The sequence below is a fragment of the Numenius arquata genome, chromosome 11 (genome assembly GCF_964106895.1).
Source record: "Numenius arquata chromosome 11, bNumArq3.hap1.1, whole genome shotgun sequence".
NCBI lineage: Eukaryota > Metazoa > Chordata > Aves > Charadriiformes > Scolopacidae > Numenius > Numenius arquata.
This window is the reverse complement of record NC_133586.1, coordinates 12,028,848-12,056,467: the sequence shown is the minus strand read 5'-3', so window position 1 is coordinate 12,056,467 and position 27,620 is coordinate 12,028,848. Positions and strand designations below refer to the sequence as shown.

The 27,620-nt window shown below is 37.5% G+C and overlaps 1 protein-coding gene across 1 annotated transcript; it reads right to left on the bottom strand.

The window, feature by feature from the left end:
• Positions 1-1,497: 1,497 nt before the first annotated feature.
• CEP152 (centrosomal protein 152) lies at positions 1,498-27,620 on the bottom strand. Its single transcript, XM_074155646.1, is given in 29 exon segments — positions 1,498-2,790; positions 3,034-3,137; positions 3,411-3,567; positions 4,225-4,331; positions 4,417-4,498; positions 7,247-7,325; positions 7,327-7,427; positions 9,128-9,299; positions 10,945-11,595; positions 11,881-12,012; positions 12,461-12,502; positions 12,504-12,730; positions 13,229-13,451; positions 14,210-14,345; positions 14,495-14,623; positions 14,807-14,937; positions 15,060-15,173; positions 16,023-16,230; positions 16,839-17,002; positions 17,869-17,960; positions 19,211-19,358; positions 20,892-21,092; positions 21,388-21,527; positions 22,391-22,531; positions 23,266-23,434; positions 23,926-24,270; positions 24,485-24,551; positions 24,784-24,884; positions 27,534-27,620. Coding segments are annotated over 29 exon segments (5,463 nt in total). The 3' UTR covers positions 1,498-1,777.

The window sequence follows — 27,620 nt, the reverse complement described above, 5'->3', positions numbered from 1 at the left end:
AAAAGTGTGTTTGGTCCACACCAATGAGAGGATCAGTCCTCAGATACTCTATCTGAATGGTATCAGGTATGCCCTACAGGACAGCTCCATGTTTACTTTTACAGATGCAGGCTTTCTTCATCTGGGGAAGGTTTCTGGACAAGCTCAAGGAATTAATTAATCTGATTAATTTTTTTAAAGCACTTGTTCAAGTACCTCTCACATGGGAATAAACGTGCTTTTTCACCTTGTGCAATTTGGGAAAATGTTTAAGCTAACCAAAAATAGCCACTCATCTTTGAAAAAAAAGCCTCCACGTGGGGCTTAGAGGACAAGTAGTAAAAAAAACTTTCCCCTGCAGACAAGGCCACAGCTATTTCCTCAGCTAAGAGCTCGGAATTTGGCCCTTGAACTTAACCGCTGCCCATGTTTGTTTAGGCACAAGCAGTCTCTCATGGCCTCAGTTTGCCCCCACTGACGATGACAAACCCCACCTTCACTAAAGAGGAAGCGGGGTTGGATTTATGGGCAACATTAAAGGCCACCAAGAAATTCAGAAGTCTCTCATTAGATTGCCTGAGAGTCTCAAGTCACAAACCAGTCCTGCGTACCAAGAGCTGTAATGCATTCTGCCTTGCCAGTTGGCCTGAAATATAAACAGGGAAGACGGTTTTGTAAGGGAAGTTAAACACATTTCTCTTCAGAATATTTCTGTTGATTCTTGCACTATTTTCCTTTTAAAACTGAAAAGATTCTCAGACTAGACTAGGCTGTTCAACTCTGAAAGACCAAATGAGCATCCTTACAGCAGTTAAACGTTGTTACATATGAAAGGCATATACATCATCTTTGAGAGAATATTCAGTCTTTTTTCTTCTTCTAATATCACATAGTAATAGCAAGCAAAACCTTTTTGTTTACTTTTTCTGTATTACTGTTGATGTGAATTGCTGGCCCATAACCATACCATTAATTGCAATTAGTATGATTTAATCACACCACCCGCAGCAAACCCCCTGTTTTCCTCACAGGATCACTAGAAATTAAATGCCATCCCAAGGAGAGCAAAACATCAAGATAAATTCCATAATTGCTTCAAAACATGAGCAGGTCTTTAAAGTAGAAGCTTTCTAAGCACCAAGAGGAACGTCACTACATCTTCAATTTACATTGATAACCAATGCTCTTTAAGGAATACCTGCAAAACATGGTTATTCTAATTCATACCTTTCTTCTGCCCAGTACAAACTATTTTTTGCTGTACCAAAGGGAAGATTATTATAACAAATTAAATTTTAACTAATTTAATGAAAAGATGCAAATATTTTTGCTTTTATTATGGGGATGTACACAGGGGCTTAAATGAGTCCTTCAAATGGGAAAGTCAGTTAAAATACTTCAAACAAATAAAACATCTCTCATTGAGCTCTGAGGGAATTTTCATAACCACTTAAAAAGATGACCACAAGTTACAGTAGCTTTTAGATAAAAATCGCACTGCAAGCGAAAGTTAATAAAAAAAATAGATACTATTTAATAAATTTGTATATAGTACACTATGAACAATTATGAAAGTGTTATTCCAAAGGTAAACAAAAGTCTGCATTAATATTTCAAGTAACTTTATGGAATTTCTTCATGTAACACTCAAATTGTGCAAAATGGATCGTGAAATGGACACAGTAGAATAGGTTTGCCCCAGTCCTCACACTTTTATTTAACTGTCAAGTCACCTTTTTTCCTTCAAACAAGGAATCGCAGGTATTGGTTCAAGTTAGAAAGTGGACTGCCAAACCCACTATCTTGCTGAAGAGACTGAGGATCCCACACCATTTTTTTCCAAGCATTTGTTGCAGCATTTTCCTACTTTTGAATCTGGTGATACATTGAGTTGTGTGACAGGAGAATTTGATTTCTCAGAGTTGAGGAATGAAGTATGCTCTGGGTTTGTTATCAGGTGGCCTCTACTGTAAACTTTAGTGCTGCTTTTTGTGCTGAGAATCTTGCCATTGTCATTAGGAAAATCTCTCCAAGAAGTAACATTTTCATTTGCAGGCGAAAATGACCTGATGTGAGGAACCTCTTCACAGGATGCAGTCTGTGCTTGGACATTAGTACTGGGTTTTTGTTCAGGATAAAAGACAGGCATATTGCTATGATCCAGATGCAGGCTTCCATTCACAGAACTCCATTCACTGCAGCTTCCGTCATCCCTTTCTGGAGTTTCTTGACAATCAAATTCCTGAGTTCTTTTGGATCTACTTTTCCATTTTCCACGTGACTGGACACGTTTATCCTCTTTCAAGACCATTCTTTCATTCTTGCTCTTAAGTATATGATGAGTTGGCCCAGAGATAATATGGCCATTTGTAAAATTGGGTGTATGCATATTTTCTAATGTTACTTGACAAGTAGATGGAGGAGCATTATGATGTCCTATATTACTACCAGCACACAGGAGTCCTTTGTCTACATTTACAGTGGGGCCATATTTTTCTCTTCTTCCATCTTCATTTGGATAAAACTCTGGCAGAGCATCTCTTGAAGCACCATCCAGATTTTTAGAATTGTTCCCGTTCTGAATATTTGAAGTCACTGTTTCATAAAGCGTATGTCGAGTTTCAGTCCGCACCGCATCAAACTGCTGTCTCAAGTCATGTGGTACACGTTTCTGAACAACTTTACCATTGGCTTTTTCGGTAATGCTTTCGCCACATAATTTGCTTTCCATATGGTTTGACCTAGTCTGAAGCATATGATCTCTTTTTGAGTACTCAACTCCAGGTGGTAGATCAGAATTTAATAGCAGAGCTAGGAGAGGAAGAAAATACATTAATTGAAGGAAATGTTAATGCTGGAAGAAAAACTATATTCTCCTGCTTGTTTGTTTTTTAACTAAAGAATTGCAGGCATTGTCAAAATATGCAGCTTACATTTACATTTCCATTAGCAAGCTTATAAATAAATAGTGCTTCACTTTCCATCTGCATTTTCATTACTACATGCATTAAATCAATATGATCAAGAAGAAAACAATTATAGAGTCCAACATACCTGAGCGGGTAGACTTGCTTTGGGGAATGTGTCGAAGAGGTGTTTCAAGTCCTTTAGCCATTGTAGCAAGCTTACTGGCAGCATACATTATTTTCTTTTCAGCTCTGCCAAGAATTGCAGAACATGAAAAAAAAAAATTTCAAGTTTAAGGGTAATTAATTCCTTTTCAATTCTGCACCTTACTTCAAGGTAATGTTAGCAAGAGTCAAAGAATACTGAGAAGACAGCACGGCAGGCTGCTGAGCAGTCACCTCATGCCAACCTGAGCAGACTAGCAGGACTTTAGGTCAGACACTGTTTCCTCCGAGGTGGGCAAACACCAGACCAACATGTACACACCTCTTTCAAAAGTAATTTCCAAACATACTTGAACTTACCCTTCATGTTTCCCATTATCAGTAAGTAGTTGTTGAAGGCATGTCAAATAGTATTTGCGCATTTTCCGTGCTGTCTCTTGGCGCTCTCTTAAAACCTCTGCTTTAATCATTTCAGCAGCTCGCTCCTTACTTTCACGGATATAACAAAGCATATCACCTACGAACAGGCTTCATTAGTACCAGTTTTCAACCAGAGGGGGAAAAAAACCACCATCACAAACTGGTATCATCTAGCAGTCCCGGAGCAAGTCAGCGAGTTTACCTGGATTTACCTGCCAACATTCCACCCAAATCCTGGTGCCAAGCATTGCCTACTGGATAAATGCCACTGAAGACCAGAGCAGGTCAATATGAAGCATGAAAGAGGAATTCAGTTGTCCAGTTCTGCATCTTCAGCAGCATTAGAAAACACTAGGTGCAGAGATTTGGGAGGAATGTTGGCTGGTAAAATGCAGGTCTAGGAATTCTTTGATGGCAGTACAGCTGGCATTTGGGGATCTGTTGCACCCAAATAAGACATGGTGCAACACTTAACCCTCTTTCCTCAGCCAGAAGGTTGCTTTTACCACTTTAAAAGACGTAATACAGTGCAACAAAGCAAGGATGGCATAACAAGGCTTCACCCGTCACAGTTTATCTTGTCCAAGATTATGGTGACAATTCCATTTCTCACATTCACTCTAGTAAGACGGAAAAGTGTACTGCTCATGCAATTTGGCTGTCAGATTTCTGTGCAAGTTGGCTGAAGGAGGAGGAAGCAACAAAGTAAATTATTTTGCCCTCCCCACTTTTTAGCTAAGGCTTTAGTACTTACACTTAATCTTGCTCACAGCTTTAATGTACTGAGCACGCATTTCTTCCAGCCCTTTCACAGAGTCACAGGATGTACAAGGTTTTGAGACGCCTCCCTTTGACAGTGACCTGAAATGCACATAATTCACACTGCACAAGAAAAGCAGCTTATATCTTACAAAAATAATTAGATTGTTTAGATGTTTTTAAATACCTTGGTGGTGTTCCTAGGTCTTTCAGTTTACTCTTCATCTCAGAGTTTTCTGCAATGAGAGCTTCTAGAACCTTCTCGTTTTCTATTTAAAAAACCAAACAAACCATAATTCGCTGCACTTCTCTAAATTCAAGTTAAGTTGCACAGAAGTTACTAGACAAACTGCTGTCTCTAGTATAAGAGCTCAATGCCACAAAGCATAATCAATAGACATACAGCTACATTTGTTGCAGTAACAAGCACACAGGAATCAATCACAACACACTTCAGCAAAGCCCAAATATAAAAGTAAACTCATACAGTAATTAAATAAGCTTAAAGCCTTCATATGTCATTCCTAACACTATGCTGGAGGCAAAACTTCAGATATATCAAGTGTACATGTAGAGAAAGGACAGGGGGAAAAAAAAATAACGAGGGTTGTTTTGACAAACATCGGGAAAGAATCATTAGTTTGTAGGTTAGTAATTGTGCCTTCTGTGAGGTGGAGAGATAAAGGATAGAACTTGGTTGGGTTTGGTTCGGTTTTGTTGTGGGTTTGTTTTGGTTTTTAATAACCAGAAGCCAGTATTACAGAGAAAGACTGGACTTCCATGCTGATCTCTGCTCAATGCTTCTAAGAAGGATACAAAAATTGCAATAAGCCACCACAGAGAATGAGAAGACAGTGGAGCTGAAAAAGCCCAAAGTGTAGGTCTTCAAGCTGATACTGAAGACTGTTGATTGTGGCATACAGACAGGCCACCTGCGGGTCACCTCCTCAATGTTAAAGAGCCTTAAAACCTATTTATTAGTTATCTAATCTAAGCAAATTATTATTTTAAAAAATGGGCAAGCAAGAGTATCTAGTCACTTGGTACAACCTACTACCTCACATTTGCTCTCTCCAAGCTGACCATTTACCAAGCCCGCCTACAGTGGTCACAGTGACCTTTCACTGAGGCATGCTCAAACAATTCTACAGAGTTACTGATCCTGAGGATGCAGTTTGAGACCTCTCCTGAACCAGGACGTTCAGGAAGTCCAATTCCTGCCATGCTCTAAGGAGAGCCTAAAAAAAAAAAAAATACCCTGAACACTACTGTGTACAGCTTCAACTGATTAAAACACTGCAGGGAGAATAATCCTTTTATTCAATCAGCAACATGCTTTCCTTCAGAGAAAACATAATTCTCTTTGTTCTGCTCCTTAAAACAAAGGCCTCTACTGACTTCAATACAGCTGACTGAGGGGATAGAGTTCCTCAGATACCAGCTCAATGGGAACTATGCTCCGTATGGTACAGTATGCTCAAGATGGAAAGAAAAAGCTCTTGAGCACAGGAATGAAGCAGAACAGGCATTCCTCCAACAAATTCTCTCAGAAATAAACCTAGACTAAAGGAATTCTTGTTGCTATCAGAGATAGAAGAATCAATAAGACTTTCTCTGAGGGGAAAGCTTACATAAAGGCCTCCCCATAAAGGGAGACCCAATAGGAGCAGTTACAGGTACGGCAAAGGGGTTTGATATGCCAAAAACACTTAACGCTCAATAGCCCAGATTTTACTGTGGCCAGAGACTTCTACCAAGTTAAACAAAGCAATAAAGGATGGAGTCTACTATCCTGAAAGGATGACAGATGTACATGATGCATTTATTGGGGATGCTGTTGCAGGCATCGATATCAAGTCAGATAGATAATTGACTAAATCGATGGCCAAGTCTCAGTGAAGTTTTACCACAAGGCACTATCAGTCTGTTCACAGAAGGTGATACGGATATTGAGAATGCCAAAAATAAGATGTCAGACAGCATAGAGAAGATAGTTACAACAAAACAACACTACCCCACAGCTAGTGGGCTTTGTATTAAACAGGAGTACTGGATACCACCACTAATTAATCAGAAGCAGTCTCCCAAAATAGAGGAATCTCAAGTAAGTTGCTTTGCACCATCTTTTTCCATCACAAGTAGCTTTACAAGAGTCTTATTTCCATACTGCAGGTAGAAGCTTTCCTTTCAGTGACTTTTCCAAAAACAGTGGATATTTCATGTCTATCATTGGTAGAGACAGCCATCATATAGGAAAAATATTTAAAGAACTGGAGACCTCTTCTCAGTCATCTATTCTGCATTTGTCATTTCAAAGTGACAAAAGAAAAAGAAAATCTTGATTTAAAAGGCAAAGGCAGTAAATACAACCTACTTCAAAGTTTACAAAAAAAAAAAAAGAAACAAAAACCACAGAATTACAGCTTCAAACTATTGTTAACTGCAGGAAGGTACAAGGAAACTGTGCTCAATGGCTTACTACTGCTGTGCCAAGAGGAACCAATTAACATTTGGGGGCACTCTGCTCATTACTCATCTGCTCATAGTGGGAATATATGTGCATAGTAGCAGTACAGCTCTAAAGAAGACAGCTAAAATCCTCGCCAGCTTATATGGATCTATAAGCATACGTGTGTCAGTACACAGGCATGCATTATCTGTATAACCTTCATGGGCAACAGTATCCCCATGTACACATATCCAAAGAACATCTGCCACATGTTCAGTTTTCCTCTACTCTTTTCCTGATACACACAAAGAGTACTAAAGCAGTAAGTATGTTTTAATCCAAAGGGCAAAAGGGGGGTTTCTTGGGCAAGACAGGTCAGTTTGTTGTGGGTTTTTTTGTTTGGTTGGTTTGTTTTATTTTTTTAAGGGGATTGTCTGTTTGTTTTTTTAAATATGTACACACATCCATTCCATCCACTGAGAACTAAATGATGCAACAGATGAAAGATTCATGCAGCCAGCAAGGCAGAGCAATTCCAAGTTGTCTTTAGGTGACTAACAAACCTAACCTTGGATTTGCTCTGACTTGGCTTCATGCTCCTTTACAGCAAGCTGAAGATGTCTGTGGGCTATCTCCAGCTCTTTTTTTTAAGTCCTGGCACACAGTGTCTCTTTTTTCAAGCTCCTGGCAGCAGCATTCACAACAAAAAACATCTTGAGACCCAAGGTTCCTTTTTGTACATTTCTGACCTGCAACAGTAATTGCTACAAGTTATCCATCAATCATGGGACCAAAAAAAGAACCAGGCCCAACCTCAGTATTTCCAGTGCTCTACTTAGTCTCTTACTGGAAAGCATATAACAAATTAGTCTAATTAAAATAATCACAAGAAGCTGGAACCCTGTTACAGAAGGTGCAGCAGGATCTATCAAGCTGTTGAGCCTCCACAGTCTCAATGCTCTTGCATCAATAATCATATAATCATCTAGGTTGGAAGAGACCCTTGGGATCATTGAGTCCAACCATCTACCCTACACTACAAAGTTCTCCCCTATACCATATCCCCCAACACCACATCTAAACGTCTCTTAAACACATCCAGGGATGGTGACTCAACCACCTCCCTGGGCAGCCTATTCCAATGCCCGACCACTCTTTCTGTGAAAAATTCTTTCCTAATGTTCAGTCTAAACCTACCCTGTTGGAGCTTGAAGCCATTCCCTCTCGTTCTGTCAAATAATGATTTATCAGTCACTGACACGAGACTTGTAGGTCAAATTTTATTTTTTTTGAAAGGGAAAAAAACTAACCACCAAGCACGGTCTTTTGGAGTGAGCTGAAGGAGCTTCTCCCAGCTGGGAAGCCTCACACGCGGCTGAGTCTAGTTAAGTTAAGAAATTCACAAAGACTGGGCTACTTCCAGGAGAGCAACGGCTGCTCCCTATGGCCAGGACAGGGAGCTCTAGAGACAGAAGAGCTGCACTGCTTGTATTGTTTTGTGTTTTATAGATGGTTTGTTATTTTGGTGTTAAAGGAATTTAAGCCACACTATAGGCACAAAGCCAAAGTCTCTCTTGGGTTTTCTTGCTTTATGTTTTTCAGTTGCATAAGAACTCAAACTAAACAGAAAGCCCCAGAGAGACTTCTGTGCCTCCCATGAAGTTTTTCCCCAGCTACACTGGCTCTAGCTTTGCCATAGTACACATGACAGCTTTAGGAAGAGCTAAAGTGCTAAAGTATATACAGGGGGCAGGAGGGAAGGAAGTGGGGGGGAGGGTGTGTGAAAAAGAGAGAAACATCACCCAGGGAGTTACATTTTTTCAACTGCGTTCTTGATCAAAAGAATCAGAAAAAAACTACTGTGCCAAGTAAAGTATAATTCCTGACACAACAATATCTTTTACATGAATGCAGAATTCCCTGTCTTGTCTAATGTCAAGAATACATAGTATAATTCAATCTTCAAAGCTTTGATTTAGTATTACCATTTACAAGACATAGTTTAGACCATAACCTGCTCATCATGATCAACACTGGCTTACTTAAGAGCTGTTAAACACCAGAGGTATTAGTGTTCATGTCCACAACCCCCAAAGAGTATTTACACCAACAGCAGATATGGCAGCTATTTCTTTACTCCTGAAGAATGGCTTTAAAAAGCTGAAAACTACTAGAATTTAATAAAATTAAACCTCAAAGTCTAGCATTAAATCAGTAAGCTGAAGACCAGTACCATCTGTTACATAGTTTGTGACTTCAATGTAGTACAAGATAATGCAACATTAAGCAACCTTACAGTCAGAACAACTGCGTCTTCCTCTGTCACCCGAATATCCACTAATTAACTAACTTTGCATTAGTCATCAATAAGACATTGACTATTAAAGACTGCTACTAACAAGCTTAATTGGATGATACACATTTTGCCAGATTAAAAACAAAACAATACCTTTGTCTGTTCCAGTTTCCTGCAAGGGTGGCTGTTGTCTTAGCCTCCTTTGTGCTTCTGCTTGGTGTCCGACATTGTACACAGGAGGTCTTGCCATGTCCCCAGTTTCTCCACCATGTTGCAGGCAAGAGTATGCTTCTTTATTTACATTACTCAGTAGCTCTTCATATTTCTGCAATTGAAAAACACTTCCTGAAAACCCAACACATGGCAAAAAAAAGTGTTCCACACTGTCCTAAAGTAGGTACATAATACGCTATGCATAAAACAAGTAATGCTGGCCACCAAGTAGCTTTAGTAATTGTAACGCAGGTGCTTTAAACCTCTAACAGAACTGTAGATTGCAGCTCAAATTGGGAGGAAAATGTGTTTTCTAGCATATAGAAGTTTTACTTGGTGCAATTCACTGCAACAGCAGCACCTGGCTATCTTGAACTTTATTTTGGAAACATCAGTAGCCCTTGACGTTGCAGAACTATGCATTGTCTTTGAACAGCTGAAGCTAACTTCTTTTTTTTAAAAAGGCATATACAGCAGAAAAAGGGATTGGACCCATTTAGAATTTCTGCACAAATATGGGGAGCAGAGGGACAGGAAAGTAATCTAGAAAAATGTAACTCCTTTGTTTATTGCTATTATTGTAGCACAAGAGAAGACATTACTAAGAAATTACTAAGACTTCACTGAATAAAGTGGTTCAAGCCAATCAACATTTTGAAGTTCAAAGGCATATTAAAAACAGTTTATCACGAGACATTCATATCTACTACAGAAGACCCATCAGGCATAGGGAAAAAAAACTTCCAATTCCCTTTACCATCATGAAATATCTCATGGAAAGTAAACTTTAAAGGATCACTTCCTGAACAGAAACATATTACCACTAAAAAACCTGGGCAACGTTGTCATGAGAAATCACTTCATTCAAATTTCCCCCTGTTGCCATCTTCTCTTGAAAAACAAGACAGTTTCTTTCTCTGTCTTATTCTTTGCTAATTCCCCAGCTGCTAAAGGCTGGGTGGCAGTGGCATTTCTGGTGGGATGCTCCCCATAATCAAAAACTTACTACAAGCATAAATACTGCAAAAAGAGCAATCTGCCAAAACAGAAGCAACAGAAGTTTTTGGACAGAGTTGTCCTTAGCCCCAAACTCCTCTAGAAGAGTGTAGGATGTCTTTCCTCATTTGGGTAGGCACATTGAAAAGGATTTCCTAATGCCACAATAAAGTTAAGACTATTATTCCCGAGATAGATCAGTTCGTTAATTACTCAGTTCTACTCCAGATAATTTGCAAAAAGGACTTACTGTTTTCATCTTTATTTGTATCAGAAGAGGTGGGTGGAGGGGAAAGAGTAACATGATCCAAGATCACTATCCAATCACTACTACAGACAGCTACATTTCTCAAAAAAAAAAAAAAAAAAAAAGCAGCAGCAAGCAGCTATGCAGAAATCTAAGGTGGGCCTTAATGACTGAACCCACCTAAGAGGTCACTTTCAACAGGTCAGGCTCCCACACTTAAGATGGTGGATTCATCTCCTTAATTTATGAATCCTGCCATTAAAGAGTAACACTCCTAACCTGACTTTCTCTTCTTTCAAGACTGAAAGTGTCAAAGCTACACCTATCCTTTCCCTTTTCACTTGCTAATGGTAGATTTAGCCCTCTTTTACAGTTTTAAAGGACTGTTGTTATCAATTAATTCAAATGTTGGATTCTCAGGATTACATAGATATTTTATATTGGGAGAAAACAGGTATGAATGACTTCTCAAAGCCCTTTTCTGGCTGGCAGTTATAGTTTACAGAAATATTACCTCTTTCCATTCTCGCTCTTTCTTTTCCAGAATTGTGTAAACTGTGGTTCTGTAGGCCTTTTGTAAGCAAACCTTCAGTTTGTCTTCACGCTTATGGCCTAATGGAACACGACCATCAAAACACTTATCCTTCCAAGAATGTTTACTATGTATGCATTTGACTAGCTCTTCATGAATTTCACTCAACAAGTACTCCAGCTCAACCAGAGTCTTCTCCTCATACCGGTTTATTTCATCTTGCAGTCTCTTTGTTTCCTGAGCCTCCCATTCTCGCTGCTTTTGGTCAAGTAACACCTTAATTTCTGCCTCTTTCTGAATGGAGAGATCACTCCTCTGCTTCGCAAGATCCTCCTTTGCTGTTGCAAGTACCTCTTTAATTCTGTTTCTATGATCATCTAAGAATGATCTGTAGTCTCTTTCATTTTGCTCTTGTATCTGCAGGATTTCTTCTTGCTTTTCTTTGTTCCACTGAACACGGGCTTTTGCTAGTTCTGCTTTGATAGTTGCAGGGATTTCTTCTTTCTTTAGGTCCAATTCCTTCTTGAGAGAAATCACCTTTTCTTCAAGTTCTTTCATTCTTGGTCCAGATTTTTCTGTATTCTCATATTCTTTCTTCCATTTCTCCTCAGCAGCTGAGAGAACTAGGGCTAACTGGTGAGTATATAACACAGTCATTATAAATATATACATACATTTATATCTACATAAAATACAACACTGGGTCATTATCAATCCATTGGAAAGGATTTTCAAGTTATTTAATAAAAATATAACCCTATATAGGCAAAAAAAAAAAATGGATCAGAACCAGAGTACACTAGAGACATCTTTCCTTAACGATTCCCCACCTATGGCTGCATTCATCCCAAATCCCATATATTACTGAGGAAAGACTGAACTGTTTATCAATACACACATACAAGTATTTTAGGCTACCTGCTTTGCTGCAGTCTCTTTGTGTTCTTTTTCCCATTTTTCTTGTTCTATCTTTAGATTTACTTTGTACTCTTTGAGGTCTGTTAATTCTTGCAGCCACCTGGCACGAGCTTGGGTTAAAGCTGCATCTACCTATAAGCAGATAAAAAAACCCCACCTATTTCAGTCACCACCACCAAACACATTTTTATTATTACCTTCATGTAGCAGTGAAAAAACAGACTTCAATTTGGATTGCCTATGTTTACAAAAATTAAAAGAATTAGACCAGCAGCATCTGATGCATTTTGTGATGCAAAATCCATACCAAAATGATGAGCATTAAATTTATTTTTCTTAACAAAATGGTATAAACTAAGTTAATTCTGCTCAGCTCTGTTCAAAACCCCTGCAAAACTTGTCCAACTGTGTGAAAAATTAACAACTAGAAAAAAAAAGCTACATACTACAGCTTCTTCAGAACTTTTTTTTTTAAATCTCTCTCTAATGTAGCAAATATCGACTACTGAGCTTGAGACAGTGAGTGGAAGAGAACACTAAGTTTCACAGACACCAGGCAGACAGAACAATTATTTGTTACCTGGCTGGCAAGATTTTTTTTTTTTTTTTTTTTTTTTTTTTTTACAGTATTTATTTTCTAGTTCTATTTCAAATTCTTTAAAGGCCTCTTCAGAGGCCATAATTTCTTTCAAAGCCTTCTGGATCTGTAGCCTCTGGTCTTCAACAACCCCTTCTAACTCTTTAGTTGAAGCTTCATCCACAACTGTTACTTGGTCAGTTTGGCTGCTGCAGTCACTACATTCAACTACAGTTCTTCTCATTTCTTCCAGCCTACTTTGCCATTCTTTTTCTTCTAGGAAAAGAGTATTTTTTAAGAATATCTCCCCCATGTCCAAATAACTGGAATTTCTTTGGTATTTACCAAACAAAACTCTTTTTACAGCAATAATCTTCCCTAACAGACGAAGATCAAAACCATGCTCACAGAGCAGAGAGAGTTTGGTAAAGAATGAGTTTGTTTTTCTTCCTCATCACAGCTTTCTTCTATGGGACAGGATAAAGGACTTTTATATGATAGCTGAATGAAACAATAGAAAGTGTAACCACTCACCCAGGTATCAGGGTGGAAGACTCCAGCATACTACCAGCTATGACATTCAGGCCATTCTGCATGTTACTTTACAAGGTCTAGGGTTTGTTTTTTTCCCCAAAATCTTAAGCATACGTAATACCTATTGACTTCTTCAGAGGCTCCCAAAAAGACACATCCTTAAAAGCCACTTCAAATGGCAGAACGATAGTGCATAAGTCTACCTACAAACAAGTTCTCCTTCTGAAAATAAACAACCAACAAAAAAAAAATTTTGAACTCTCTGGTTTAAGTTCCACACCTCTTTTTCTTCCTTCTCCCAGTGGGCTTTAGCTAATGCAACCTCCTCTTCAACCTGCTGTTCTTTTTCTTCTAGCCACTGCCTCTTTGCTGCCATCATAGAACTCCTGTGTTTCTCTTCAAGCTCAGTTCTCAGAAGGTTAAGAGAGTCTTCTTTTTCTTCTAGTAGCTGTTTTTTGAGCTAAAAAAAAAAAAAAAAGAAAATTTCAAAATAAAGTATTCTCCAAGGCACAGCAAACCGCTCTGGTACAAAGTGATGAGAATGCATGAGACACATGATTAACTGTCTAGAGCCTGTGCACTGATCTTACTGATGACACCTGGACAAGAGATTCAGCTCTCAAAAGGAGGTGTTTTAAGGCATGATATCAGAGGTTATTATAGGCTATGGCTCTAACATAAAAGTTTTCTTATCAAGGATCTTTAACCCAGGCATATTTTGAGCTGCACCTCTTTACTGTACTTGCTTATCAAGACAGTTGACCTACTTTAGTCATTTCACATCAATACCTTCAGAAAAGCAAAGCTTTAAATCAATATAGCAGTCTGAATTAATTATTACTTAAAAACCCCACAGTATTTTCAGATCAGTTTTATATAGGGAGAAGGATACTCGTCATTCCGGTTTTTGGAAAATGTCTCATGAATGTAAAACCTCTCACTACTGACTGAGCAGTCCTCAAGAATCAAAATTATTAAAGTTGACTATGTGAAAACTAATAGCTACTGGAAAGGGTTACTTTTGCAATACTTTAAACCCTAGGACAGAACAGCAGGTTAATTTAACAACCAAATAGGTCACATGTATTAGGTTTCTGATATAGCTCCATCTCTTCCAAGTATCTTCTGCAAACAATTACAAAGTTAAATATACTTATGGATATTACAACTTAGAAACGGTTCTGAAATTATATGGTTTATAGGTATTTCCATTAGTACCTTCTCTTCCTTCAGCTGCTGCTCTCGCTCAAATTTCTGCCTTAAAGTAGCTTCCAACGTGTCCTTCTCCCCACAGACACCAATGTAACATTCCTTCACTGAAGTCATCTCTCTATTCAGCTCCTCTATGTTCACCCTTCACAGGACAGATTATTATCAATTAGTCTTTACACTCACAGGACAGCAAGTCTGCTTTAAAAAAAAAAGTGTAACTAGCACCAAAGGCTAGACAGGAAATGTGAAAGTTATGGTAAAAGTGAAAAAAAAAAAAATGGTAAGTCTTACTTTAACTGCAAGATTGCCTCTTCGTAAGTTTGAATAAGCTGCTGCTTTTCTGCAGCATACCTCTCCATCAGGTCTTTTTCGAATCGTGCTTTTGTATCCTCATGATGTTGCTGATAAGTTCTTTCACACCTATGATTTCAAGAAAGAAAAAAAAAGACTGCTTAGGTTTCCCCCCCCGCCTTTTAAAATGCTGTTCAATTTTTCCTTATTAAGAAACTAGCTTTCTAATGCTGACCTGCCCTAGTGCCAGAGAGCTGGTTCACGATTATACACACAGGCTAAAAGTGGAAACTAAAGAGTTAACAGACTTACCTGTTAATGGCTTCTTGTTTATCCTGATCAAAGTCTTGAACCATTTTTCTCATCTGACAACAGAGATCTTGATTTAAGCTTTTCAGTTTTTCCTCATTTCCCTTCAGTTCTTCAATAGTCGAAGTATGGTTCTAGACAAACAAGGATCAAGTAATAGATGGGTTGTAAAGAACCATTTCTAATCGCAGGTTTTAGCACTGGGTTTTTTTTGTGGTGTTTTTTTTTGTAGTGATAAGCAGCATCTCTGTCTCACCTCAACTTCTTGCAGCAAAGTTTCATTAGCCTTTCTGAGTCTCAGAACTTCTTCCTTAAGATTATCAGAAACCGAAGGACTGGCTACCACAGTATCAGTCAGATTTTTGACAGGCTAAAAACAAACAAAATTAAGATATCTTTCAAGATGCATATGACTTAGAAGTTGATGCTTTAAAAAAAGTTCAAGCTCTCAAATAAAAATTTTACTTAGAAAAAATAAAAAAACCCAAAGGAAATTATTGCAGTGCAAGATATAACAGTATCACTGTTATTCTTGATGAATTCTTGAAACTCACAGCATCACTAAGGTTTAAAGAAGCACACACTCAACATTGCGTTTGCAAGCTGAATGACTACCACCATCCAACAGAGAACACACTTCTCAAGCATATTATATTTCTGTCCCACATACAGATCACAATGTATAGGTTACAAGAGCAGATGTTACAAGCCTGATCAATTTATAGAGGCAAGTTAATAACGGTGTGAAAAGAGATGCAATATCAAAGAGATTCCCTATTGTTCAAATTACACAGTGAAGGTCCTCTGAAGGCAGTCTGTTCAATGTTTCATTTGTATAACCTAATGATACTATCAGCTTTCTCAGAGAAATTAGGTCTTTTTGGCTAAAGAAAGCCTACTTTATCCAATGGAATTTACTTCTGAAAAAAGCAGAGTGGCCATTAAGTGCTAACAAGCAAGTAAGCCATCACATTAGAATTCACTAAATAAGGCCTATGCTGCCCAAGTTCTGCTATTCAGATTGTTTCCCTTTCACCAGATACAAAACAAGGTATCATCCAAATGACAATACTTTCCTTAAGAGCAAAAGACAGATTTACTTAGTTGCTATGAATATTTAACTGTAAATTCTTTGGTCCGTTTTCATAAGTTTAAACGTTGGTTTTGTTCACTAGAATCCAGTGCATCTTTACTTTTAAAAAAGCGTAAAAGAACAAACCTCTGACTCTTTTGATGCTTTTTCTGCTTTCAACAACTGCTTGTATTCCTCTAACGTCTTCTGGCAATCTTTAAGATCATTTTGTAATTGAGTAATCTGGTTTCTCTTCATTTTATTACTGCTCAATAAACGTTCCAGCTCAGCTTTTAATTCTACAATAATTTCATCTTTAGAGAGCTCTTTATCCGTGTCTCTGTTCTGTATTGCGCTATCAGGGAAGACATAACCAGTTCAGTATTTAAAAGACAAAAACCATTTATGTGAGAGGTAGTGGTAGCAAAGAGAAGAGCAACTAATGCTACCAGAAATACAGATGTCTAAGAGGTAATAGTAATAAGAATGAGAGAACATGAATACAGAAGTCATATGCTTTTTCATCAAGTTGCAATTAACATACAGAAAACTTGTTCATTGAGCTGTTTCCCCAAAAGATTAATTCTCACATGATGTGAGGTATTTTGAGACAACTCATTTGATTGCTTTAAAAGACAGCTTTAGCATTAAGTAACTATGTGGAATATTAGAGCAAAAAGGCATCCATGCATTTAATCCATACAATCCAAGGAACTGCAACATAGTCCCTATAAAATCTGAAGATGTGTTAAGCAGCAATTAGGCATCCAATTTATGATATTAGTCCAGTTTAGTGTTTCCCAGATTACCTGGCAATACAAGCAGTATTTCAAACACCTACCAAAAAAAACCTGTGTTGATCTAGTAAGAACTATCTTTTACACATCACTTTTATAATTCCATGAGGATTTTAGATTTTTCTTTAGAAAATAATTAAAAAAAAAATAATGTATCACTCAATACCTGTAGAACCTTGGTTTCTTTCCAGTGATTTTCTTAATTCCCAAATCTACATAGGAATCACCTGGGTTTGTATGCAGCTCTCCACCTGCATCATTCAAAAATACTCCAAGCTTGGCAGCAGATTCATACAAAGCTATTTCTTCCTTCAGTTCCATTAATTCTTCCTTAAAGGAAGAGACAGAAAAAAAAAATTACACTGTGCAGAGAAACACATCAGGGCCACGATAACTCTTTCAAAGAAAACAAATACATGAAGCTATTCTTTCTAAATAGAGTTGTATTTAGCTGTATTTACCCAAATCATCCAGCATTAGTTTTATTTTATTTATACTATCATTCTTGATACTTCTAGCAAAGCATATGTTAAAACTACAAATTAGTTAAAATACACTGAACAGTAGAGAATATTCCCTATTGTTCTTATTACAGTTCATACATGAAGTTAAGTATTATTTCTTTTGCTGTTACTTCCTCTTTCCTGCTGCCGTTGTATAGTAAAATGAATGACAGCAGAAAAGTACATCACTGGAAAAATAGCCTATTATGCTAGTACTTACTTGGATTTTTAAGTTTATTGACTTGGAAATTATGTCAAATATATGAAATTAACTGGAAACACAGACTTCCACTCATATTTTACAGAGGACCATCTAGCATTCCCTTTTGCTGTCAAAAGGCAAATTTCAGAACACAGTATCTCCAATTATCCCTATAGCCTAAATAAGTTACAAGATTACCAAGAAATAGAATTTACATTCTTCTTTTTCCATCATGTAAGATAAATGTATGATATCGGATTTGTGCCAATACATATGCCCTGCTGTGTTTCATTTAAGGGGAAAAAAAAAAAAAAAAAAAAAAAAAGGAGTCCAAGATGCAACACTGGGAGATGAAGTAGTGGGTAGTCCTTTACTGAAAGGAGACATGCTTGTTTCCCCAACAAATAAAGAATTTCAACTACCAACCTCTTAGCTATAATGCCCACCTCCCTAAAATCAAAATAGTAAAACATTTAATAAAATTAATTAACCTGCAAAGCCTTGTTCATGTTGCTGCTTATCATGTGTGCAGACTGAGCTTGTTGCAATTGAAACCGTAACTGATTTGTCTCCTGCATCGAGCCTATTGCAGGAAAGAAAAGGGAGAGAGAGCAAGTCACAAATATGCAAGAAAGACTATGTAATCTGAAAGAGATGACTGTTACAAATAGCAATGTTGATTTTGTTAATAGGCATTATTGTGTTTCTATTTCTTTGAGCTCACTAACAGAAAATACAAATAATGAAGTAAAGAGTATTTCTGCCTGAATTGAGCAGATGAAGGTTACTCCACGTCTCCAATTTAAATTTCAGTTTGTTTTAAAGTTTGGGAACTACAGTGGCTTTATTTTTTTTTTTTCAGAACTATTAATAGTAGCTTTAAAACAAATACCATGAGTAGCAAGATGTGCCAAATGTTTGCTTGCCGTGTAGTTCACCAGAAGCAAAAAAAGACATTGTGCAATTGTGCCAGAAGTTTAGCAGGAACAGGACCACCTTGGAAAACTGGCCACCTTCCCCTCCTTCCCAGGTGAAAAGTTTAGCTTTATCAGTTTCCCAATTTATTACTGCTTTAAGGCATTTGATCAATATAGCACAGAAAAATCATGGCGTTTTTTCAATTGGCAGTTGCAGTCTTTTAAAATATCCTATCACATTTATAATTACTTATTTACTACATAATACAGATCCAATAAGGTTTTTCTGCTTCTCTGTCCTGATACTTAGGCACTCTCTAGAGAGATTTTAGTTCCAAACTAACAGAGTTCTCAAACAGAACATGCCCTTAAATTTGCATCCAGGAAGACAGACATTTTGTTTAAGATGTTTGGATTCTATGAGAAGACTTACATTACTATTAAAAGACTTCAGTGCGTGAAGGTAGGCGCAAGTTGAATACACAAAGAGCAGAATATTTCACGTGTTATTCCTACAGACATAAGTTTCCAAGAACCAGCCTCCAGCCACAAAAACAATTTTTTTCTCATTGAGATTTGGATTTAGAATGGCAATTCAAGTCAAAGCCTAACATAAAAATAAGTAGTTTGCTCCCAAAGGCTGTTATGTAGTCCAAAACTAAGTTTACACATACGCAGCACAAGATGCATATAAAAATAGTTTTATATTGGGGGGCGTGTTTGGTTTTTATTTTTATACTTCAGTCTAGACTTCACTAAATTTAAATCTGATTAATGTACTGCATAGGAAATGGTCTAGTACACATTTAGCTTGATGCTGATTCCATTTCAATAGGAACACAGATGTGCAGTTTCATACTTCAAAAAAATGGAGCTATTTCTGCAAAGAAAGATAAGGTACGAGTAAAAGGCTGACCTGTTTGCAGTAAATTTGCACATTGCTTTTGGCTTTCTTCTAGGCTTCTTGTCAGTCGATTTATTATTTCGGTTTTTTCACATTTGGTTTCCTCCAGCATTTTTTCAAGCTGCTTAACATGCTCTCCTAGATTTTTGCAAAGCTCTTCCTAGAAAGAGAAACTATTTTTACTCATGTTAAAACACCTAACCATCTAGGACAGTTTTGGATATAGAAAGAGTCAATACATACAAGACACAGGAGAATAAGAATCAGTCAGATACCCACAGGGGCAGAGGCCAGCTAAATCAATCGCAGATCAAATGTTATTCTTGGTTATCAAGTCATCTCTTACAGCATCAAAGTTAAGTTTTCATTAGGAGACAGTAAGTATACTCATATGTAAACATACATGGATGTGCACCACTTCGTATTTCCTAGAGCAGTTAGTTTTCAGCATGTCAGATTATCCCTTTTAATTAATTACATATACTTAGTCTACTGCAGAAAAAGCAAGCAAGTAAACCATCATATTAGAACTCACTTAAGGCCTACGCTGCCCCAGTTCTGCTATTCAGATTGTTTCATGTTATTTATATTAAGCGTGAGCTTAGTTTAGTTTAACTGAGCTTAAGCCAAACTCCAAGTTCCAATGCTTTGTAAGAGAGGAACTGCAGGTTTTTTTCCTCATGATATACAAAGTAGACCTTCATATGGCACTATTTACAGTTATCTACACAGATCTGGGAGGCACAGTACCTCATCAATAAGCCTTTTGACTTTTCCATTTTCTCTCAAGAACAGGAGGCCTCTCTTTAAATACCTCAAACATACTACCATAAAAAAACCACCAAATTTTTTAGCAGTAGAGACAAAGTTGTATAAGCTTTGTTGTCTTTGCTGTGGTATTACGACAGAAATTTAGCAGTGCATTCTTGTTTACAAGCAAGTGTTAGTTACTTTTTCAAACATACAACCCATTTATTTTTATGCATGTTTATGTTGATACAAGAATTACAGACCTAGAATTAAAGATCTTTAATTCTATTTCCTTTATGTGAAAGAAAAGGACAATTTATTAAGGCCTGCCTACACTACATTGCTTGAATATTTCTAATAGTGTAATGGACTCTTACGAAGTGTCAGGTAGGATAATTTTAATAAGCTCAATAATTATGTGACACAATCCAGATCAAACTCCATCTTAAAGCCAGCCTCTCCCTCTGCCCCCTTTTAAATCTGTAGTTCTAAAATAAAGCGACTGTTCAGTGGTTAGTCATTCTGGATCATTTTGAGACTAAAGCTTGCAATAGACTGTTTTATTAAACAGTTTTTCTTGCAGCAAGAATATCACATAATTTCTTAATTAGTTCTTTTCTTTCCCAGATTTATTTGCCAGTACTCTTTCAAAGAGAGATTGTGCACAGAATGAAAGCTCAGGAGAGAAATTAAGACAATGAATTCTTCCCTCCTCTGCATCTATGTAAAAACTCACAATTTGAGTTCACAACTGCATGGAGTTGTTTATAAAAACGTACCACGTGGGATTCGTAATATTGAGACTTACACAGAATTTCCTTTCCATTTGCTTAGCAGCTTCCAGAAGTTATTAGAATGACAGGTCAAGAAGTACGGTTTAGGAAACATGGAAGATCTATATCCTCTCCAGTACTGTACTCAGTGCCCTAATATGATTTCTCACCTGCTCTTGGAGTGCAGATTTTGTAGTATCAAGTTTCTGCTCTAATGATAATACTTGCTTTTCATACTTCTGCTTGAGTGCTGAAATAACGGTCTCGTGTTGTTCTCTGGCTCTCTGAAGGGCATCTGATCGCTGAAGTTCTAACAGCTGCTTCTGCATGCTTTCCATGGCTACCTCTGTCACTTTGGATTGCTTCAATATCTGTAGGGACAGTATTAAGAGTAGCTTTCCATTACATACATTTTACTTTTGCTCCAATGTTCTGTATATCAGTTCAGGTTTTTTTGTGCAAGAGTTGCTAGAAGACCTCAGATAATGCCTGGATCTTAATACAAACTATTTTCCACCAACGCATCCTATTCATTCATCATATCTTCAGCTTCTGCAATGATCATGAAGAGTGTTTCAAGAGAGTAGCACTTACATTTGATGCAAATGCACCACAAATATAACTATAGAGATCTTCCACAATAAAGTTTAAAAATATTTATAGTACCTGCTCCTCATTAGTAGTAAGAGTCTGAATTTGAGTTTCAAGGGCCTTTATTTGACCTTCAAGATGCACTTCACGTTCCTTTCCATTCTGATAGAGTTTTTGAGACTCACGAAGACTAACAGCCAAACCATCCTTTTCATCTTAAGAGACAGACATAATAATTGCATGAGAAACATGGCCAGCCACCCAACAACTTCACGGAACACGGCTATTCAGTATCCCTGCTCTACAGAACCATTTGCTATGAGCCCTCCATCTCATACTGTGGGCAACGAGCAGAAGACAGAACAAAAACATTCAGTCAGTCTCCATCCAGTAACCATGTTCTCCCTCTGGTAGCACTCTGATATATTGTGTCTTCAGAGCCCTAGTGGAAACAAGCCCCATTCTGTCAGCACAAGGAACAAGCATCATCCCTTACACCATTTAAAGGGAGAAACAGTCATTCCCCTGGAGGAATGACCAAGACACAGCAAAATGGTTGACAGCTCCCTTTGCAATTCTAAAAATTATATTCTTAGTTCTCTAAGCTCACAACTCTTTTGGAAGAGCTACTCTCTACATACAGTCCAGGCAATGGCTTGTTAAACCAGACAGCACAAAAAAAAAAGCCTTTTCCATAGACATACACTTCTCCTATTAGGGTTTGGGATTTTTTTTTTTTTTGTACCTTTAACACTCTACTTTAGCAAACTTCTCACTTTTCTGTACATTTTTAATACCTCGCACATGAAGACTCCAGAGTTGTCTTGGTTTGGGACAGATTGACCACTGAAGTGAATGACAACAGTGTAGTAAAAGTTAAGATGGTTATGCAGTCAAGCACCAATCCTGAGAGTTTTCTTTAGAACAATGTTGGGGGTAGAGGGTTAGGTCCATATAATCCCAAATCAAGCATATAAGTACGATTAATACCTGCAAAGACACTACCTAATTCAAAGTTACAGAACACAAAAGTTGCTAGATATGAATAAAACCTAAGAGTCGGTACAAAACATTTTACCTGTGACCATTGAAAGCTGATGACTCAAATATCTAATCTGCTGTGCACTCTCTTCTAGCTTTTCATTAAGTTCTTCCAGTTGTCTTTCCCTTGCTTTATTTAGAACTTGAAGTTGAAGAATCTGCATATTTTCTGAAGAATCTGCCAAATTTCAAATAGCATGCAGACAAGTCAGCAGTCAACTAAGCAAGGACACCGTAAGTAATTCCTGCCCCACGATACACCTTTCATACAGTGCCAAATTCACTGTTGGTTCACAAAATTGCGTCATTTTTTAATCCATGTTTGATTCATATCACCTGAGTTGCTTTGGCAGTGATGGCTGAAGAACTGTAGGAACTACCAATGCAATTCAACCTAACAGAAAAACATTTATCTGGGTTATGTGCTGTGGATTCACAGCACGTAAACCTTTGTGGCAGCTATAAATTTTCAAGATGTCAAACAAGCAAAGTAGTTCTGTCATTTGAAGTGTACTTAACAGGAAAGCCCAACATGGCATCAAGCAAAGTATGTTTCCTAAGGTATAACAAGTCATTATTTTCCAATATTACAAACAAGATAACACGCCAGCAAGACTTGAGATCAAGCCATCAGAAATCATTTCGTTCACAGTCTCACCAGTCAAAGCTACATTTTTAGTAGCTTGAAACTCAAATACCCCGATCAAAGAGCTGCTTTCTAAATAAAGTGGGGAAAAAAAATAAATAGGGCTATTCAATGTAAGCTTAGAGCAAAATAAAAGATCATAGACATCAATACGCTTTTAGTTGTCCTCATACTAAAAATCTACTGGAATCAATGCATTTTCTGTTGCTGATTTCCAGTGGACTTTTCACAGAATTTTATTTCAAGTCTAAACAACAAACACTTACTTTCATCATTGCCCAAGAATTCATGTTGCAAATCTTCAAACACTTCATTTCTTTTAGTTCCTTCTTGGATTACTGGAATTTGTTGATGAATGCCATTTTGGTATGGTTTATAAGTCACTTTGTAAGACTCTGGCGATTGGCCACTGACAACATCAGATGCAAGAAATTGCTGTTTTGACAATATATACATAAGAGGAAATTAATTAGAACTACAGCTGTAGTCTTGCTTGATGGAAATATTTTTCCTTTTAGAAGCTGACATTAAGAAGAGCTCTAGTAGCTCCTAATTTTGAGGCTCCAATCCAGCACATGATTTAAGTGTGATAGAAATTTTCATGAAAGCTTCCACTTTCGGAGGGTGGTGAAGTGTCAACTTCATTACAGTAAGCACACACTTCACTGAATCACATTCATTCTACCCCATGGAATTCTACCTAGCCAACAAGAGCAAGAAAAAATATTAAAAAAAAATCATAATTGGATTTTCATATGTGCATGTTATTTAACATTTCATTGTTTTAAATAAACTACAGAAGCCTCCCATCACTGTTTAAATTGACAATAGCAGACTGAAAGCATTTAGATATTTTACAACCAATAGTTAAAAACCTGTGAAAATTTTCCAAAAGAGACTGAAAAATGCATCAGCTTCTGAAATACCTTAAGATTTTCCTTTGGAGCATCTGGAAATTTTATTATTTTACTTTGCTGATTGTTAAATTCTGGTTTACGGCCATTTGTATATGGCCTGAAGTTTTCAGGAAGATGATACACATTGTTCTGTTGGTAGCAACTTGGAGCATTAAACTCATCTCTACCAAGATACACATCATCAGTATCCTCTTGACTATTCTGGTCACAGTAATCTCCTTTAACATCATATATATGTTTATTCTCTTCATCATTATGTAGGCCATTCCAATTCTTTCCGAGTTTTTCAACATGATCGTTTTGCTGGTCACACAAGAATTGTTCAGGATACAGATTCTGTCCTTGTTCATAACCCTATGAATGGATAAGAGGTTTAGAATTGCTCTCTCAAACGACTTCCCCCCTCTCCTTTTTCTGGGTTTACCAGCCCTCAAGTTAGAGATACTTCAAATGAATAGCAAAACATGTCACCTACATAAGTATTTCTCTAATAAATTTAAATAATATTTAGCATGTTATTACGAACAACCAGTTCCTAATAATTACATCATTACTCATACAAGCTTACATTTTGAGGATCACTTATCAATGGATGATCGTTCCACCTTCCATCATGCTTCCCAGGCTCATGTGATCTGAAGAAAGACAAGCAGCTTAGTATGTACTCATAACTTCAGGAAAAAACAAAACAAACTCTTTTTTAAATTAAGTGGCATCTAGTTTGCTTCTCATGAAACACAAACCATACTGCAAACTGCACTGCAGCTTCCCTTTTACTTGGATTGCTTTTACACACCTCATCAGCTGAGATTTTGCTCTATTCTCAAAAGCACAACATAAATAAAAAAATGGAGCAAAATGCCTTACTGCCCATCAGTCTCATGAATGCTACAGTCTGAATAGCTGGAGAGCTGGTCTCCACTGTCCTCCAGCATATCATGGGGAAGGTCTGTCAGTAGTTGTTGCAACTGAAACAGAACAAACAACATTCATTATGTTTTTCGTAAGAATGCCTGCAAGTTCAGTGCAAAGAGGCAGAGACATGTAGAACAGGCCACTCGCACAAAAAACTGGGTTTCTTCCTCTATTGAAAAGTTCACAACTTTATAATTCAGAGACTTATACCACAGAAGACTTAAGTAGCAACCTAATGATTTTTCTGGTAAACTCTTGTTAAGAGAAGAGCTGCACCAAAAAGAGGTAAGGGAAACGCCACCAGATAGATGTGCCCCAGGACAGATCACTTTTGAAGAATGATTTGCAAACTAATCATGCCGAGGTTTCCCCTCCCTAAACCATGAGAGCATTCAAACATGCTCTGAGGAGTTTGGATCAAAATCCAGATATGAACTTGCCAGCCAGTGTTACTAGCTGCAAGAAGTCATCACTGCAATAATTAGTATTCTGCTCGTGTGCTCAGATGAAGTTACCAATCAACTGGATACAAACAGAGGAAAATACCACCACTTCTAATTTGGAAAATATAGTTGTGTAACAACAAAAAAAAGCCAAAAAGAAAACCCCCACAACTGAAACACTCCTGAGCTTACTTGCTGTAATGATTCCCATATAGAATGTACCTCTTCTTCCAATTTTCAGAGAGGCTTTGATATGGGGCCACATATTGGGCTTCCTGTAGATCTAAGTTATACACTCTCTTTTTATTAGGTGACTTGAGAACTACACAATATATTCTGAGTTATGTAGAGTTTCTGAACCCTAGCCTTGTTTTTCTCCAAACTCTCAAAGCATGTGTTAATAAGAGCAGAAACATTAGCTGTCCCGTGCTGAATACCTTAGTAGCTTTTCTCTGTTTAAAAAAAAAAAACACAAAAAAACACCACCCAAAACAAAACAACCCAAAACAAAGACTACCATCTACAAAAACTTTATCTTCAAGACATCATGTTTCCTCAGATGCTATTTTAGATACTCTCTAAGATCAAAGAATAGGCAAGAACTTATGGGCAACTTTTCTAAATGTCTACACAACAACAGAGCACCAAAAATTTGTTCCTAGAAATTCACTAGTGGCATGAAGAAGTTCCCCTATCATTAGGACACTCTCTAGATTTATTAGATCTCAGTTCCAAGAAGCAGGAAAGGCATGGCATCATCATTCACTAAAGATCCCCTTTCCTTTGCCCTACTTGCAACCAAAGACATCCTGAAGCACCATAGATTTTTCTGGTCTTGCACTGCTTTGGAGACTTAAAGTCAAGAGAGAGCAGAACATACACAGTTCACAAAACATCATCATGAGAGTTCATATTTAAACTGAGCTCAGCCTAGAACTAGCACAGGCCTCCAGATCTGGGTAAGGATTACCCAATTCTTAAGTTAGTACCAAAGTACTCTCCTACCATGTAGATCTCACATTTTCAAGAAAAAAACCCACCTGGTTTGCTGTGGCAGAAAACTTAAAACTAATGCAGAAAGTCTTGGATTACGCCTTGAGCAGGGAACACAGCAGAGTCTGTGTTTTAGCTGCCTTCTAGCAGGCTAGAAGTCACATCCCATTGAACTATCTGCAACATGTAGCTTTGTGAAGCTCACCTTGCCTCAGTTCAAACACACACGACCTACAAGGATTATTACTAACTTATTGCAAAGAGGCTGCTTTGTTTGTACCCATTGCCTCTTATCCTGTCACTGGAAACCACTAGAAAGAGCCTGGCTCCACTGTCTTTACATCCTCCCTTCTGGTGTTTATACACATTGATCTGATTCCCCCTGAACCTTCTCTTCTTTAGGCTAAACAGTCCCAACTCTCCCAGCCTCTCCTTATAGAAAAGATGTCCCCCTCAACACTCTGAACTTATAATCCTATTTATGCACTCTCTCACTCACTCAATGCTCAATGTAATAACCCTATGATTATTTCACTACTTGTTCTCCTGCACAAGCACAACAGACACCAGACTCCCTACAGTGTTTGCAATAGCATCTTTGCAAGCTGAACAACTATTGTTCTACTACACGGTTTTTTTGAACATTTATCTTTACATTACCTACAGTCTACACAGTGATCCCTGAAGTATCTATTAGGGAGGTTAGCTGACACGAATATGACCTACGACACTGTAAGAAACCACTGTGCACATTTATGTTAAACACACATTTTGCCAATTTTCTTTATGGAACAAGACGACCAGAAACATCCAAAGTATTTCCACTCAAAAAAAAACCCAAAATCCAAAACAGTTGAATATATTTTTCTACAATTAATATAATTTATAATCAGAATTTTAAAATTCTGATTCCTCGTTCTTTTCTAAGCTAACCAAATTTTCAAGTGAAAGACAGCTGTTGCTTTAAGTATTTGTAGTAAGTGAAAAAGCTGCAAAGAAATACAAAATGTGGGTGACAACCTCTTGAATCTGATCTACTGCATAGGCTAGGAGTAACAGTCTTCCAGCCACTCCATTTCAAGGCTCTTTAGATGCAGCATCTCAGTATCTCTTTACTTTTTATGCCACTCTTGCAAAGCACAGTCTGCACTGTTTTGTTCTTACCAGACACCATTAAACTTTTCTTGTTTTTAATCACTTAACAGAGCAAAATGGAAAGAAGCTAGATACACAAGCCTTCAGATTAAGTAATTTGTTCTTTTTCACCTCTTGTTCTCTTGCATAATCCTCTGGGTCATAGTCTTCATCTTCATGTTGAGTTTGCAGAGCTCCACTATCAAAGTCAAGGGACAT